At 45.7% G+C, this 15,208-nt stretch overlaps 1 protein-coding gene across 1 annotated transcript in view; it reads left to right on the forward strand.

The window, feature by feature from the left end:
- The window catches only part of LAMB1 (laminin subunit beta 1), a 75,425-nt gene that overhangs the window by 57,613 nt on the left and 2,604 nt on the right, over window positions 1-15,208 (forward strand). The window contains exons 24-30 of the mRNA XM_043588591.1: window positions 1,902-2,271; window positions 5,105-5,289; window positions 6,155-6,396; window positions 9,802-10,005; window positions 10,643-10,787; window positions 12,811-13,018; window positions 13,229-13,370. Of these exons, the coding sequence (XP_043444526.1) occupies window positions 1,902-2,271; window positions 5,105-5,289; window positions 6,155-6,396; window positions 9,802-10,005; window positions 10,643-10,787; window positions 12,811-13,018; window positions 13,229-13,370 (1,496 nt within the window). The remainder of the gene's footprint in view (window positions 1-1,901; window positions 2,272-5,104; window positions 5,290-6,154; window positions 6,397-9,801; window positions 10,006-10,642; window positions 10,788-12,810; window positions 13,019-13,228; window positions 13,371-15,208) is intronic.

Below are 15,208 nucleotides of genomic sequence, written 5' to 3' on the forward strand. Positions count from 1 at the left end.
ACAAACGCATCTCTCTGGGTTTAGAGCATGGAGGTCAGCGAGCAAATCTCAGGACCATCCATGAAACTGGTTGTGGACGATGTTTGATGAGAAAGTCTTGCAGGGACCAATTGCAGCTACGGACACAAATAGATAACAGTATCTGAGAGTATGAATGTGTTGTGTTTTGCCACAGTTGACATTGGCATTTTTAGTAGGATGATTTTGTTTTCGTGGGGGTGGGGGTGTAAATGTCCCTTGTGTGCCTGTACGGAAAATGAGGTTAGAGCCTCGGTTGGCAGAGACTGTTGAACTCCAGTTGTAGGTTAATCCTGGGCTTGGTGCAGAGGATGGAAAAAATTCTCTAAGATGTACTCCTGCCTTGGGCGCCGGGGTGGCTCAGTCGGTTAAGCGTCCGACTTTGGTTCAGGTCATGATCTCGTGGTCTGTGAGTTTGAGCCCCACATCGGGCTCGGTGCTGACAGCTCGGAGCCTGAAGCCTGCTTCGGATTCTGTGTCTCCCTTTCTCTCTGCTCCTCCCCCACCCGTGCTTAGTCTCTCTCAAAAATAAACATGAAAAAAAATTGGGGGCACCTGGGTGGCTCAGTGGGTTAAGCGTCTGACTTTGGCTCAGGTCATGATCTCATGGTTCGTGGGTTCAAGTCCCACATCAGGCCCTGTGCTGACAGCTCAGAGCCTGGAGCCTGCTTTGGATTCTGTGTCTTCCTCTCTCTCTCTGCCCCTTCCCCACTCACTCTCTCTCAAAAATAAAATAAACATTAAAAACATTGTTAAAAGAAAAAAAACTTTAAGATGTACTCCTGCTCTTGGAGTCTTCAGTCTATTTAGGGAAATAATATATTTCTTTTGGGGGACTTTTGGGGGGTGTTTTTTTTTCTTTTTTTCTTACTCCCTTACCTTTTCCCAGAAAGGATTTAAGGCCAGAGATGTTTGTACAGGCCTTGTGTTTTTTTAGACAGTATACAAATACTGCAAGCATTAGGTATTGATACAGAAATAAGTTGGCCCCCTGAGATTTGGGGCTCTAAGCCAGGGTCAGTAGCACACACACCGTGATAAGTAATGTCAGCCAGGCTCCATTAGCCAAGACCACCAACGTTAGTTACCCTTTCCCATTTGGTTCTGGCTGAGATGCCAGCCCTACTGGGCCAGTGAGCAGTTGGGGCTGACTGGTTCCCAGGTCCCTTCTCTGACTTCTGACATCACGAGCCTGCGGTCTCAGTGCTGGGGTGGGCTGGTCGTCACAATGGCAGATATCCACACATTACACTTAGTGGAAAGCCTTTAAACCAGATACTTAGGATTCCTAGGACTTTGTTCTCAATTGAGTTTTCTCGTTATCAGGTTCATTGCATTTCATCGCGTAGTCACCAGTTCTGTGACCAGGTAGGGCGAGGTGTGTTAGCAGGTGTTCATGTCGTCAGGATGCCACCGGAATTGCCTGTGCTGCTGGCATCCGGGGGGGGGGTGTGTGTGGGGGTGTGGGGGGGAGTCAGAGTAAGAGGGAGGCAGAGGCAGGCCAGAGGTTAAGAGCGGGCGGGAGTTGTAATGTGCTCAACTGGAATCCGGGCCCGGCCGTTTCCTTGGTGTGAGACTTGGGGCAGGTCCCCCATCCCATCAGGTTATCGTGAGAGTTCGGTGACAGGCACGTAAACCATTTCTGCGCTGCTGGGTACCATGAGTGTCGACTGGAGAAAAATCAGTACTGTCGCTGTAAAGGGGTTAGCGGGTGTCAGGGTAACACGTGCTCCAGGAGGCTGGTCTAGTCTCCACCAGAGCCGTTGGTAAACTGCCCGGTTGACGCCTTCCCGTTGTAACATGACTGAGGAATCTGAATGCCAGGTCTTGTCGCTGAGTTTCATGATCTAGGGGATCATACAGCACTGCTCTTTCCCTCCCAGCCTGTGACTGTGACCCCAGGGGCATCGAGACACCACAGTGTGACCAGTCCACCGGCCGGTGCGTCTGCGTGGAGGGTGTCGAGGGCCCGCGCTGTGACAAATGCACACGCGGGTACTCGGGGGTCTTCCCCGACTGCACTCCCTGCCACCAGTGCTTTGCCGTGTGGGATGTGATCGTCGCCGAGTTGACTAATCGGACCCAGAAGTTCCTGGAGAAAGCCAAGGCCCTGAAGATCAGCGGCGTGATTGGGCCTTACCGGGAGACTGTGGACTCGGTGGAGAAGAAAGTCAATGAGATCAGAGACATCCTGGCCCAGAGCCCAGCCACGGAGCCACTGAAGAACATCGGGGATCTCTTTGAGGAAGCAGAGTAAGTAGTTCCTGAGCCAGAGAAGGTGCCCACGGTAATGTTTCCACTTGGGGAATAAAGGGCAGACATGCCCGCTGGGTGCCTCCATTGGAAGGTGTGGTTAGTCCCGTGAGTGAAAACAGATGCTGGGCACTGGCTTCCGGGCAGCCTTTACTCCGGGCATGGGGCGAGTGAACATTGACAAAGCGTGTTAGAGCCACTGCCCCCCTTTGTAGCCAGCGCTCCAAGGGAGTAGAATGGCAGGAGCTTTGAGTTCGGAAACCGAGGATCCGTAACGGAGCCGTGGTTTGGTTGCTCGCTGGCTTGAGAACTTGCATGACTCACTTACGCCTGCGTCTCTCTCCTCTCCTGTGGACCAGGGGAGGACAGTACCTTGTCTGTACCTTGCAGCAGAAGACTGATCTGTGAAGTGACCGTGGCATTGCCAAACACACAATGCATACAAGGGGAGGTTTTCTCCTCCCGAGGAGATGGGTTACCCCCGATTCCCAAGCGATCTCCGCAGCTTCACTAGGGCAGTGCTTCCTTCATTTAATTGTAACAAATTCTCTACAGTGAAAAATTCTCTTCTTAGCCCGTCTCTGGGTAACGCTCTCTGCATAGTGTTGATTTCGCCAGTGAGAGCAGAGAGAACTGAGTCGTGCTGAACTTCTGGGGGATCATTTTTCTGCACGTTTCCTGCTCCCAGACATTGCAACTACTCTTCCACAACGGGCCCCCCAAACAGGGGAACTCTTTCTTTCTTTCTTTCTTTCTTTCTTTCTTTCTTTCTTTCTTTCTTTCTTTCCTTTCTTCCTTTCTTTCTTATGTTTGTTTATTTTTGAGAGAGCGAGAGACAGCGCACCAGCGGGGGAGGGGCAGAGAGAGAGGGAGACACAGAATCTGAACCAGGCTCCAGGCTCTGATCTATCACAGAGCCCGATGCGGGGCTCAAACCCACGAACTGTGAGATCATGACCTGAGCTGGCTGGACACTCAACCAGCTGAGCTCCCCAGGCGCCCCAAGGGGAACTCTTTCGTAGCTGAATCCTTGTACACTGAGGTGACTGTAAGTTATGACAGAACCATAGTAAGATTTTCTGTGTCATGGGACTTGAATCAGCCTGAGAAGACAGATGGGCTTTTCACCTCTGCGCTGTAAACAGCAGCAAGGGAACAGCAGACATGCGCTTAGGCACCTTGTGGGGGGTCCTTCCTAGACCTCCTAGGTTTCAAGTAACGGGTCCTTGATTCCAGGCTGGAGGTCTTGTGTCTGGGACACAGAACGTTCGGAAATGTCTGCTGCAGGGCGATAATGCATTCAGTGAGGGATTTTACCTCATTAAAGAGACGGTGGTGCCCTCAGCCTCCTAACACGTAGCAACAAGCTTGAGAAGGCTGTCGTCCGAGTGCAGGCCACTTAGGACCTGATTCTTGGCCTCAGTCTCCTGCACCTAAGGGAGAACAAAACAATCTGGGTGTCCTTTGAGAGCCTGCCAGAAGAGAGGTTACATTCCTGAAATGGCTCTGTTTCTACCCTCACTATTCATCTAATCAGGTAGATTGTAATCACTCAGGGAAACTGGTTTGATTAATCTTGTGTCAACACAACATCCAAGGACACAGGTCTTAGGATCCAAAGTGGCTGTTATTAAAAAATATACAATGTTAGATTCGATTCCTTTAAAAATTGTAACATTGTAGGAGACCTGGGAAGAAATGAAAGCCTGCTGAGAACCAACACATGAATCAAAGAGCACTGAGAAAAGAAACTATATTATAATTGCCTCAGGAAAAGAAGGTTGAGTTTATAAAATGCAATTTAGCCTACAAATCCTTTTAAGCACTTTTCCTTTGAGTCGGGTCATGATTTTTATCTCCGCTTTAAATAGCATTTTTCTAACGGCCCCCAGCCTTTTGGCCTTTGTACATCTTCCCCATGTTTTATACTGACTCTTACCTCCCTGAGGAGACAGTTATATTCAATTAGGTGACCCAGTAAAGCCCAGAGCTAAGGTCTTCTCAAACATTATGTTCTTTGTGATTATCTATGTACACACACACACACACACACACACACACACACACACTGTATATATAAGTAATATCCAAATAGATGCCTCAGATACAGCTTTGGAGATGTGACAAACGGAAGAGAATACAGTTGGGTTTAGATTCCAAATGAAATATTGTGAAAGCTAAATGTGTTTCCAAGTCCATTCTGGGAGATAACTACCTTCTTTCTTACGGAAGATAAAAGGGTTGCTTGTCGGTGGACGAGGAGGCTCCTTTGATGGGACCTTGCTAAGGTGGAATGTACGGAGAGCTCATGTGGGTGGCTCTTTGTCTTCCTGGTGGCTGTGGGGCTTCCTCTCTGCATGTCTCATCTTGAAGGGGATCCCTGAGGTTTGGAGAAGAGCCTTTCTGGCAGGTGGCTGGGAGGCACAATTCTACACTGGCGTCAGTTAGGTCTTTTGAGCTGTGGGGTTGTGTGGGCTTGCAGCCTGCCCACATACAGGGCAGGAACTCCATGCTCTGGACCTTTGCTCAGAAGACAGCAGGTGTTCAGAATCCCTCTTCCGATGCATCCACCACAACGCTGCTGATTGGCGCTTCTAGGCTTTTCTTCCAGGTCTTCGAAGAAAGGAAAATTGGTGGATTTGATACAGCTTCCTAATGTTGAAGAGAATAAAACTAGTACTTGGAAGTAAATAGTTAACAAAGTACTGAGTTGGTTTGAAGTGACAGAGTAATGGGGACAGTATTTGTAGAAAATGTTAAAAAAAAAAAAATGAGACTTCAGAATTCCCCTTTGGTTGCTTTTACTTCCGGAAACTTACCCTTCTCTTTACAGGAAATTAACCAAAGATGTTACAGACAAGATGGCTCAAGTAGAAGTGAAATTGTCTGACACAGCTTCCCAAAGCAACAGCACGGCCAGAGAACTAGATTCTCTACAGACAGAAGCAGAAAGCCTAGACAACACAGTGAAAGAGCTTGCTGAGCAGTTGGAATTTATCAAAAACTCAGATATTCGGGGTGAGCATTTTTTGTGCCAATGTGCAATCCTGGACAACAGGATTTAACCCTCTCTGTCTAACCTTTTACTACAGCACTTTGAGAGTAGAAGTTAATGCTTTCTAGTAATTTTAAAGCTTTTTCTCATTGAGTCTCTGGCACAAGTAAGGATTACAGTCCCCATTTACAAATGTGGGAGCCGGGGCACAGAGAGACAAAGGGAGACGCCATGGAGTGAGCAGCAGTCATCGTGTGTGAGAATGGCATCCCTTTCCAGGCTTTTTTCAGTGAATGGTTTAACCTCCTTGGCTTTTCTTGGAAATGGGCTCTTCTGAATAGTTAGGAAATTAAATTGGTACTTCAGCAAATTCTTTTATATTCAAGAATGTTGCCTGTTCAGGGAACAGTTTCTGCAGCGTTAGATAGCACTGACCATCCTATTGTACGCACGATCATTTATTTTTCTGGCTAGGTCCTTAAAGCCAAAACATGCCATGCTGTTTTACATATGTAATACTAGTCATTTGGGTGGACCTAAATAGTCAAATGACGAAGAAAAGATTAAAATATATCTGGACGTGTGATCTGCAGGCTGCCTGACACCACTAGCTATTGAGAAAGAACTGGAAAGTTGCCTGTATCCAGACATCTGCATGATTGACTTGATTTGTCATCCAGATGTTTGGCCAGAAATAGCTGTTAATAGGACAAAGTGTAGCCATTGCTCAGGAGAGGAAAGTTCCAGGTCTTCGTAAAGATTTTGGTCCTTGAGTTTTAAAACAAAACCATACAGTAAACTGAGGGCTGGAAGACACCAAATACGGGCATCCCTTACGGGCACGAGGACGAGAGGTTTAACCGCGGGTCATTTCATTTGATGCCCTAGGCGCCTTGGATAGCATCACCAAGTATTTCCAGATGTCTCTAGAGGCAGAGGAGAGGGTGAACGCCTCCACCACAGATTCCAACAGCACTGTGGACCAGTCGACTCTCACTCGGGACAGAGTAGAAGAGTTGTTGTTGGAACGAGAATCCCAGTTCAGGGAAAAACAAGAGGAACAGGCCCGCCTTCTGGATGAACTGGCAGGCAAACTACAGAGTCTAGACCTTTCAGCCGTTGCCGAGATGGTAAGGTTTTGAGGGTCTGGTCTCCAGGCTCTGATGCAAATTAGGAAGGAAACCCACCCTGTGTTGTCAGTCGTACTGTTCATTTTGCAAATGAACCAGCGGGAGTGAACCTGGCCTCAGGTCTCTGGACCCCCTATGGGTATCCACCTTCAAGCCAGATAAAAACAAGAGTGGGTGCCTTTCCAACCTTCCCCCACGTCCAGCTAGCCGGTTCCTCTGTGATACAAAGAATCAAGACTCCTTTCCCAGACTGTTAAATTGAATCTACGGCCATACCACCCTGAACCCGCCCGATCTCATCTGATCTCCGAAGCTAAGCAGGGTCGAGCCTGGTTAGTACTTGGATAGGAGACCAGACTGTTAAATTGAATCGGTGACTTCTTACTCAGATTTTAACCTTTTTTAAACTGTAGACATTTTTTTTTCACATAGTTCTTTATTATTTTTTTTGAAGGTTTATTCATTTTAAAGAGACAGCGGGGGAGGGGCAGAGAGGGAGGGAGACACAGAATCCGAAGCAGGCTCCACGCTCTGAGCTGTCAGCACAGAACCCGACATGGGGCTCGAACTCACGAGCTGCGAGATCATGACCTGAGCCGAGGTTGGACACGTAACCAACTGAGCCACCCAGGCGCTCCCTTTTTCACGTAGTTCTGATTCCAAATGCAAACTCCTTCACAGTGGAGCCATTCAAGAATATTTGGGGGCGGGGGGGGTGGTGGGGCTTCTTCAAAAAAGTTAAAGGAGCAAAAGAATTTTTTCCCTGGGTGTAAATTAAAAATGTTCCTTTGTTCCAGTAACTTTACCTGGTGAAGATTAACCTTGAGACCAACCTCGAAAGTAGATTCATTTCCCAGAAGCTTTTAAAAAGTAACTCCGGAGCCAAATGAAATTGAGGAGTGAGTTTAATGAAAATCTGGCAGAGGGCCAAAAAAAGCCAAACTCTGCCTGTTTTCTTCCTCTTGCTTCTTTACCATTTTTCATGGAAGGATACCTATTGGGAGAATTTGGAGCGTATTGTTTATAGACTCAGGCTTGTGCTCTCTTAGCTTAGGAACAGTCGAAAGCAGGAGGCAGGTGGTGCACAGAAGACCGCGAACGGTTCAGGCTTCCTTACGATTTGGTTTTAGTGCAAGTCCCTTCCCTCCTGGCCTCCTCACCTTCCCCCCATCTCGCTGTCTCTGAAATTGGCAAAAACACGCTGTCATGACTGCATTGTGCCCAACGTAATGGATGCCTACAAGGTGATAGATTATTAAGCGTCATAGCATTTAGTGGAAAGAGGGATTAAGGCGGATCACCCCTGTCGTGGCTTATTAGAAAAATCGAGGCCCAGGGGCGCCTGGGTGGCGCAGTCGGTTAAGCGTCCGACTTCAGCCAGGTCACGATCTCGCGGTCCGTGAGTTCGAGCCCCGCGTCAGGCTCTGGGCTGATGGCTCAGAGCCTGGAGCCTGTTTCCAATTCTGTGTCTCCCTCTCTCTCTGCCCCTCCCCGTTCATGCTCTGTCTCTCTCTGTCCCAAAAATAAATAAATAAATGTTGAAAAAAAAAATTAAAAAAAAAAAAAAAGAAAAGAAAAATCGAGGCCCAGAGCAACGTGTAAACTTCACAGGGCACAAAGTCACTACATATAAGCGTGAAATGCCAATTCTCTCTTTCCTTCCAGGATTGAGTCCTACGTTACAAATTCTAGTAAAAACCAGTAATCACAGATAAAATCTCCGCAAACTAAAATGAAAGCAGCTGATCATGCTAAAGGAGGTTTGCTTGTTGCAACAGGTGTCTAGGAAGGGAGGGCGTGAAGGGTCCCTTGCCTGATCAGGCCATACGAATGGGGGCCCTTCCTGGTACCTGCTTTTCCATTGGGTGAACTGCCCAGGGATGAGCTGGCTTCTGTTCGCTCACTGCAGGTATTTAATTCTCCTATGAGATCTCCCTTTACAGGCTCCATACTGGTATTTCTTGGGTAGAGAGGTTTTTGTCCCTTTGTGTTTTTTGAGTACCTTCAGTTCTTTGTTTTTGCATCTGGTTTTTTTCCTGCTTGCAGGGTTGAAATAGAACAGATCTCCTAGGGTGTCGTCAGGTTGTTTTTAGAAGGCCTCCCTGAGGCCTTCTGCTTCTCTTCTTGATTACGGCTCATGTTCTCCTACGGCAATGCAGAATAAACTGTTTTCTGAAGCTTTTTATGTTCTGTAAGCCAGCTACATGAAAGACTATTTTTTTTAAGTATTTATTTTTGAGAGAGAGAGAGAGCACAAGCGGGGGGGGGGGGGCGGGGGGTGCAGAGAGAGAGAGAAATACAGAATCTGAAGCAGGCTCCCAATGCGGGGCTCGAACCCACAGACCGTGAGATCATGACCTGAGCTGAAGTAGGTAGGACGCTTAACTGACGGAACCAGCCAGGTGCCCCAAAACTATTTGTTAATTTGAGATCTAATGGGATTAGAAGTACCAGAAAATTATTAGTCTAAGGAGTTGACTATTTATTCAAAACCTACTTTATTTCTTAAAAAGAATACCTTCCTTGTTTGGGATCATTACCTGCTTCTCACTGCCTCTTTTCAATATGAGAGGACGGTTCTGCAGTTTGCTCCCTGCTCAGCCTTTCCCATCACACAGCAGACTTGCAATTTATCAGTGTGCATGTGCATGCAGTGGCCAGGCCCTGATCCTTGGAAGTTTCTGGTAGGTAAGGAAGAGGAGAAGTCTGGGGACAGAGGATTATGGGGGGTTGCTTTTTGTAAAAGTGAAATCCACCTTTGCCCCTACTGTTTTCCTCTCACGTCTGGAATGTTCCCCCACTTGCCCTGCTCAAACCCCACCAGACAGCAAGGACATCCTTCCCCAACTACAGCTGCAGCCGTCAGTAGTCTCTCCTCTGTCTGCTTTCCTTCTTCCTGACAGTACCTGACCTATTCTTGGCTGTTTTATGCACAGTGAGCCTGGCTTCCCAAGATTTGAAGGTACTAAAAGGCCAGATAATGGGCCTTTTATGTCACCCTATTGACCAAAACAGACCAGATGCCAGGTCTAAAAAAGTTTGCCAATACCTCTTGCTTGTGTTAATCCAATGGTCTAGGATCAAGGGGAAGCATTCTTTGGCTCCCATGTTGGGCAGATTTCAACTTGACCCAGCAGATAACATTTGCGCCCCACACAGCGCCCATATGCTATTCCAGTTCATCAGGGCAGGAGGTATTGACGAAGCGTCCTAAGTTTTCATGGCTTCCCTGGCCATGATTCCTGAGCTCTCGGCTCCTCTCTCCATCCTGAACATTGTGTTCTCCAGCACCCTTGCTGAGGACCACCTACATGCTCTCTGGGGCCCCCCGGGCCACCCAGGCCCTGCACAGCTGTTGCAGACTCCCTCTCTGAAGGCCCGTGCCTGCCTCTTGGCTCGTTGCAGACCTGTGGGACACCTCCGGGGGCCTCTTGTTCCGAGACCGAGTGTGGCGGCCCGAACTGCAGGACTGACGAAGGAGAGAAGAAGTGTGGGGGACCCGGCTGCGGCGGCCTGGTCACGGTCGCCCACAGTGCCTGGCAGAAAGCCATGGACTTTGACCGCGATGTCCTGAGCGCCCTGGCCGAGGTGGAGCAGCTCTCCAAGATGGTAATTAGGCCGACGGCCCTGGCGTTTGCTCGCAGTGACCGACTGGAGGAGGATCGGGAGGGGAGAAATCGGTTCTAAATGGTAAAATGAAAAGCGAGTGTCACCATCAAATAGGAAAGTTCAAGTTTTTGTGAGGTCAGGGAAATGCACGAGGCGGTTTTGTTCAGAGATGATTTAGGAACGTGCTTTCTCCTCCTGACTGGAATCTGAGATAATTCTGTTACTGACCAGGGGGCCAGGCTTCTGAATACATTCAGCTGTGCTGTAAAAATCTCATCCCGAGCAACGAACTGAGCATTGATTTTTCCAAAGTGACAAAGTTAACTTAAATATTTATATTGGTACCCCCAAAAAATATTTTATAGGCCACCAGATGTTCTGGAGGAGTTAAACACATTAGAACAAATGTTTATACCCTAGCCCTGTCTGTAGAAGACTATCGTGTAGCAATCTGTATACTGAGTACTTCCAGCCTCTATGGGGATACACTGCGGTTGAATGAAAAGACATTGGTTTCTAAAAGCCCGGATTCCAAATGCATAGTTTCTCAGCATCATTTTCTGGACCATTTATAGTATTCTGGTCTGCTTTAGAAAGAGTGAAGCTGTTCCCTGGGTAATTTATTCCTCCTATTTAGGTCTCTGAAGCGAAACTGAGGGCAGACGAGGCAAAACAAAATGCTCAGGATGTTCTGCAGAAAACCAATGCCACCAAAGAAAAAGTGGACAAGAGCAATGAGGACCTGAGAAATCTGATCAAGCAAATCCGAAACTTTTTGACCCGTAAGGAGTTATTTTCATTTTACTTTTAGATATTTCTTCCTATCTTGGAATATAAAAACTGGCTTTATTTACTTTTTTTAACTTTTGCCAGGCTTCTATAAGCCATTTTTAAAAAATGTTTATTTTTGAGAGAGAGAAAGAGTGCAGGTGCACGAGCAGGGGAGGGGCAGAGAGAGAGGTGGGGACAGAGGACCTGAAGCAGGCTCTGTGCTGAGAACCCAGCGCAGGGCTGGAACCCACAACCCAAACCATGAGACCGTGACCTGAGCTAAAGTTGGACACCTACCTGGCTGAGCCACAGCACCCCTAAAAACTGTTTTCTAAGAGCCTGTGTTTGAGAGACCAGGATTCAGGTCTGCGTTTTAGATAACATCAATTTCTGCTTGGGAATAAAAAGTAACATTTCCCAAACCAAAACAAAGTTCATGTTAAGAAATGTTGGCATTTCTTAAGCTTATGTGCACGTAAGTAATCTCTGATGTTGTGCAGACACAGATGGGAAACCCAAGTAGGAAATCGGGAATTCAAACCCATAGTGTGAGAACTGAATTTGGAATCTGTTCTAGATTACATAGAATGTCACTAGATCCTTAGAATAGTGGCTTATTTTGACATTGCCTGCAAAGCGTTGTAATCCTGTCATTTACAGGATCTTGTATTTATGGTTGGCTCTATCCCTTAGTGTTGTATCTAGAGGAAGAAAATCTCTAGAATTGGTGGTTCAGCGCATGTTTCTGGTCAACCATCTAAGTGTTACTAGTAAGGAAGGTTTGGCTTCTAGTTACACAAAACTTTTAAGTGAAATGGACTTAATCAATAGAGATGCATATTATATCACATAACAAGTTCAGTAGTAGGATAGCTCCATGGTTCTGGGACCCAGGGAGTAAGAATATCAGGTTTGCTGTCAGGCCGGCTCCTCCTGGTTACAAGGTGGCTGCCAAAATTTCAGACTTCACATAAATACTCAATAATATCTAATGGAAGGAGACCCCACCTATTCCCATTGTACCTTTTTTAAAGGGAGGAAATCTTCCCCAGAAGCTGTGAGCAGTCCTCTCCATAATCTCACTGGCCAGAAATGCATCCCATGCCGATGCAGAAATGTCACTGGCAAACAGAATGGGATTACCCTAACTGGCATGCCAATCTGCATTTAACTCTTGAGTTGCTAGGTTTACCTTACCTTAGAGGTAGGTGCCTGAACAAAATCAGTATTCTATTAGCAGCAAAATGGGGAATAAGGAAGGAGCCAGTGATATCCTACGGGTATCTTATGAAACATCCTGTGGAAGCCATCGCTTGATCAAATATTTTCCTGTGCTCAAATCCTTAGGGGGTCCATTTTTATATTAACAGTGAAAAAGAAAATCAAAAAACCTTCAATCAGTGACCTATTTAAAGCTTAACCTCTTGAGCATTTTTTCGACCACCTTTCACATTTGACATTTGAAATCCTTTGGCTTCTTTGATAATACACAATCTGATTCCCTTGCTTCTCTGACTGGATTTTCCCCTTTTTGGTAATTTCCAAAATCCAGGTCATTTGTACAAGGAATATGAGTTCCTTACATCTGCATTTATAATAGTGTCCTAGCTATTCTTCCAACCCCAACTAAAAGTTTTCATTGCCTTTTAGAATCAAGTCCCAGATGTACATCCTGGGGTCCTCTTTTCTGTAATCAGGACCATTCACTCTGTTTGACTTTCACATGACATGCTCAGCCCATACAGTCTCTCCATCCAAAGATGTCCCTCTCTCTCCTTCCAAATCCTATTATCCTTCAAAACTTGATCAGTTCCTCATCCCCCACGAAGACTTTCCTTTCTCAGCCTACGGGCAAATTCTAGTAGTTAACTTTTCCATGTGTAACTACTCAACGAGACTAGAAGTTCTTAAACAGACTATGTGTATGTCTTGATGTCGCCCCAGAATGCTCTTCACCTGGTGGGTGACCAGAAGTGACTAAGTTAACCATCTGTGACTTTCACCTCTTTATGGGGACATCTTTGCTTTTGACAGAGGATAGTGCTGATTTGGACAGCATTGAAGCAGTTGCTAATGAAGTGCTGAAAATGGAAATGCCCAGCACCCCAGAGCAGTTACAGAACTTGACAGAAGACATTCGGGAGCGAGTTGAAAGCCTTTCTCAAGTAGAGGTTATTCTACAGCAAAGCGCTGCTGACATTGCCAGAGCGGAGATGTTGCTAGAAGAAGCTAAAAGAGCCAGGTATCTGAAGACGTTGTGGCATTTAGGGGGTTTATTTTGTGTATCTAGCAGGGAGTAAAAGGGATTTCTTCAACCAGTGAAATTTCTAAGTGTGACCTGTATGAGTCCCTCTGATTGATTCCAAAAAGGCTGTTCTTGGAAAGAAAGGTATTTTTAAATGCCCCGAGAGGAAGTACTTTTTCACATAGATTGTCTCATTCTTTTCCTCAGCAAAAGTGCAACTGATGTTAAAGTCACTGCAGACATGGTCAAGGAGGCTCTGGAGGAAGCAGAAAAGGCCCAGATTGCAGCAGAGAAAGCAATTAAACAAGCAGATGAAGACATCCAGGGAACCCAGAACCTGCTGACTTCGGTAAGATCCTTGCTCTACATGGGAGAAAACAGGCACATAAACCCTATCAAAGTGCATTTGACAGTTACATGAAAACCATTACAACTAAAGGATTCCTCTAATTTACATAAATCTGAACTACTCCCTCAGCACAGATGCTAAAAGTGTTTTCAGAGGGGAAAAAAAGACCCTGAAGACACTAGAACACAAGGGCCCCCTTTACGTTCACCCCTACAGAAAGCCTAAGGAAGATAGTGTATATTTTTGTCTCCTGTTCAAGGACTCTATTTAGTAGTATGAAGGATAGTATTAATTTCCAAATTTAGTTTTAGAAAACTCATTCTGCTATAAAGCAGCCCAAAAGTAACCTACATACTTAAGACCAGGATCTCAAAATTGATGAGGTGGGGGGCATCTGAATGGCTTAGTCAGTTAAGCATCTGGTATCAGCTCAGGTCATGATCTCACAATCCGTGGGTTTGAGCCCCACATCAAGCTCTGTGCTGACAGCTCAGAGCCTGGAGCCTGCTTCGGATTTTGTCTCTCCCTATCTCACACTCTTTCTCTCTCTCTCCCTCTAAATAAACATTAAAAAAAATGTTTTAATGGATGGAGGAAAAAGTGGACTCAGGTGATCCTTACACATCTTCTCAGAATATATTTTGAAATTAGATGCTATTAGTCAGCCCTTCTCAAGCCAACAACCCATAATGTTTAAAACCTAGGAGGTGGTTTTTCAACCTGCTTTTCTTACCATTGGTTGATACAAACCTGTCTTCCCCTACTCTATTGTTCTTGAGACTCGACAGTTCCTTCAGCCACATTTCCTTCTTAATTTTGAGTAAACAAAAGGCCCTTTCTTCATGCCACTTGTTCAAATGTAGAAAAAAATTATGACACTTTCCCACCAGACCATGTTCTCTTTGATTATTCTGACTTTTCTCTCTCTAGGGTTTTTCAAATTTCTCACTGTGCTGTTATTTTAATGAACTTTAATTTAGGTGACTTGATAAAAAAAAAAAATTACTAAGTTTGGAAAAGCCAAATGGGAAATATAGGATTTAATCAAATCATACGTGGGATATTTGGCTTGACGATGTAAGTGAAAACTGGTTTTGTTTTTCTGGGGTCCCTGGGGGACAGGAAGCACTTTAGGGTAAGAATAAGAAAGAAAAAGCAACTCTAAACTATGCTATTAATGAAAGGTTGTCAAAAAACTATTCACTCCTTCAAAACTAGAGCTTATCCTCTAAGAACTATACTCTAAGAATACTTTTATGTTAATTAATAGGTGAGCTTTTAGGTTAAGAATCATTTGGCATGAAATACCTACACATTTTACCATGTATCCACAGTGACTCCTTAGTTTAGTTATGACACTGTTATTATTCAGACCTATGGTGCTCCGTGAAATTGGTTCTTCAGTCATGGGTCAGACTACTTACTTGGGCTAGCTGTTAAAAATTGATGTTCATTGATTATTCTTTGAAAATTGATCACATGTGGACCCTCACCAGTTACCCAAATAGATTTTCCTAAATGACTTTGAGTATTTATAGGTTCCGTCACTTCCCCGGACTACATGACCTGTCACGGTCCTATAGTAACTTTTCAGTTTTCAGAAACATCCCTGGTCTGCCTTACCTGAAAACACTCAACTTTCCAGGTAGTTGCTGAAGACCCATGACCTCCACTAGAGTTTAATAAATTTTAATATTTATTTTGTGAGAGCACACGTGGGAGCAGGGGAGGGGCAGAAAGGGGGACAGAGGATCCAAAGCAGGCTCTGTACTGACAGCAGAGAGTTCGGGGGGGGGGGGGGGGGTACTCAAACTCATGAACTGTGAGATCATGACCTA

The sequence above is a fragment of the Prionailurus bengalensis genome, chromosome A2, assembly GCF_016509475.1.
Source record: "Prionailurus bengalensis isolate Pbe53 chromosome A2, Fcat_Pben_1.1_paternal_pri, whole genome shotgun sequence".
NCBI classification, from domain to species: Eukaryota; Metazoa; Chordata; class Mammalia; order Carnivora; family Felidae; genus Prionailurus; species Prionailurus bengalensis.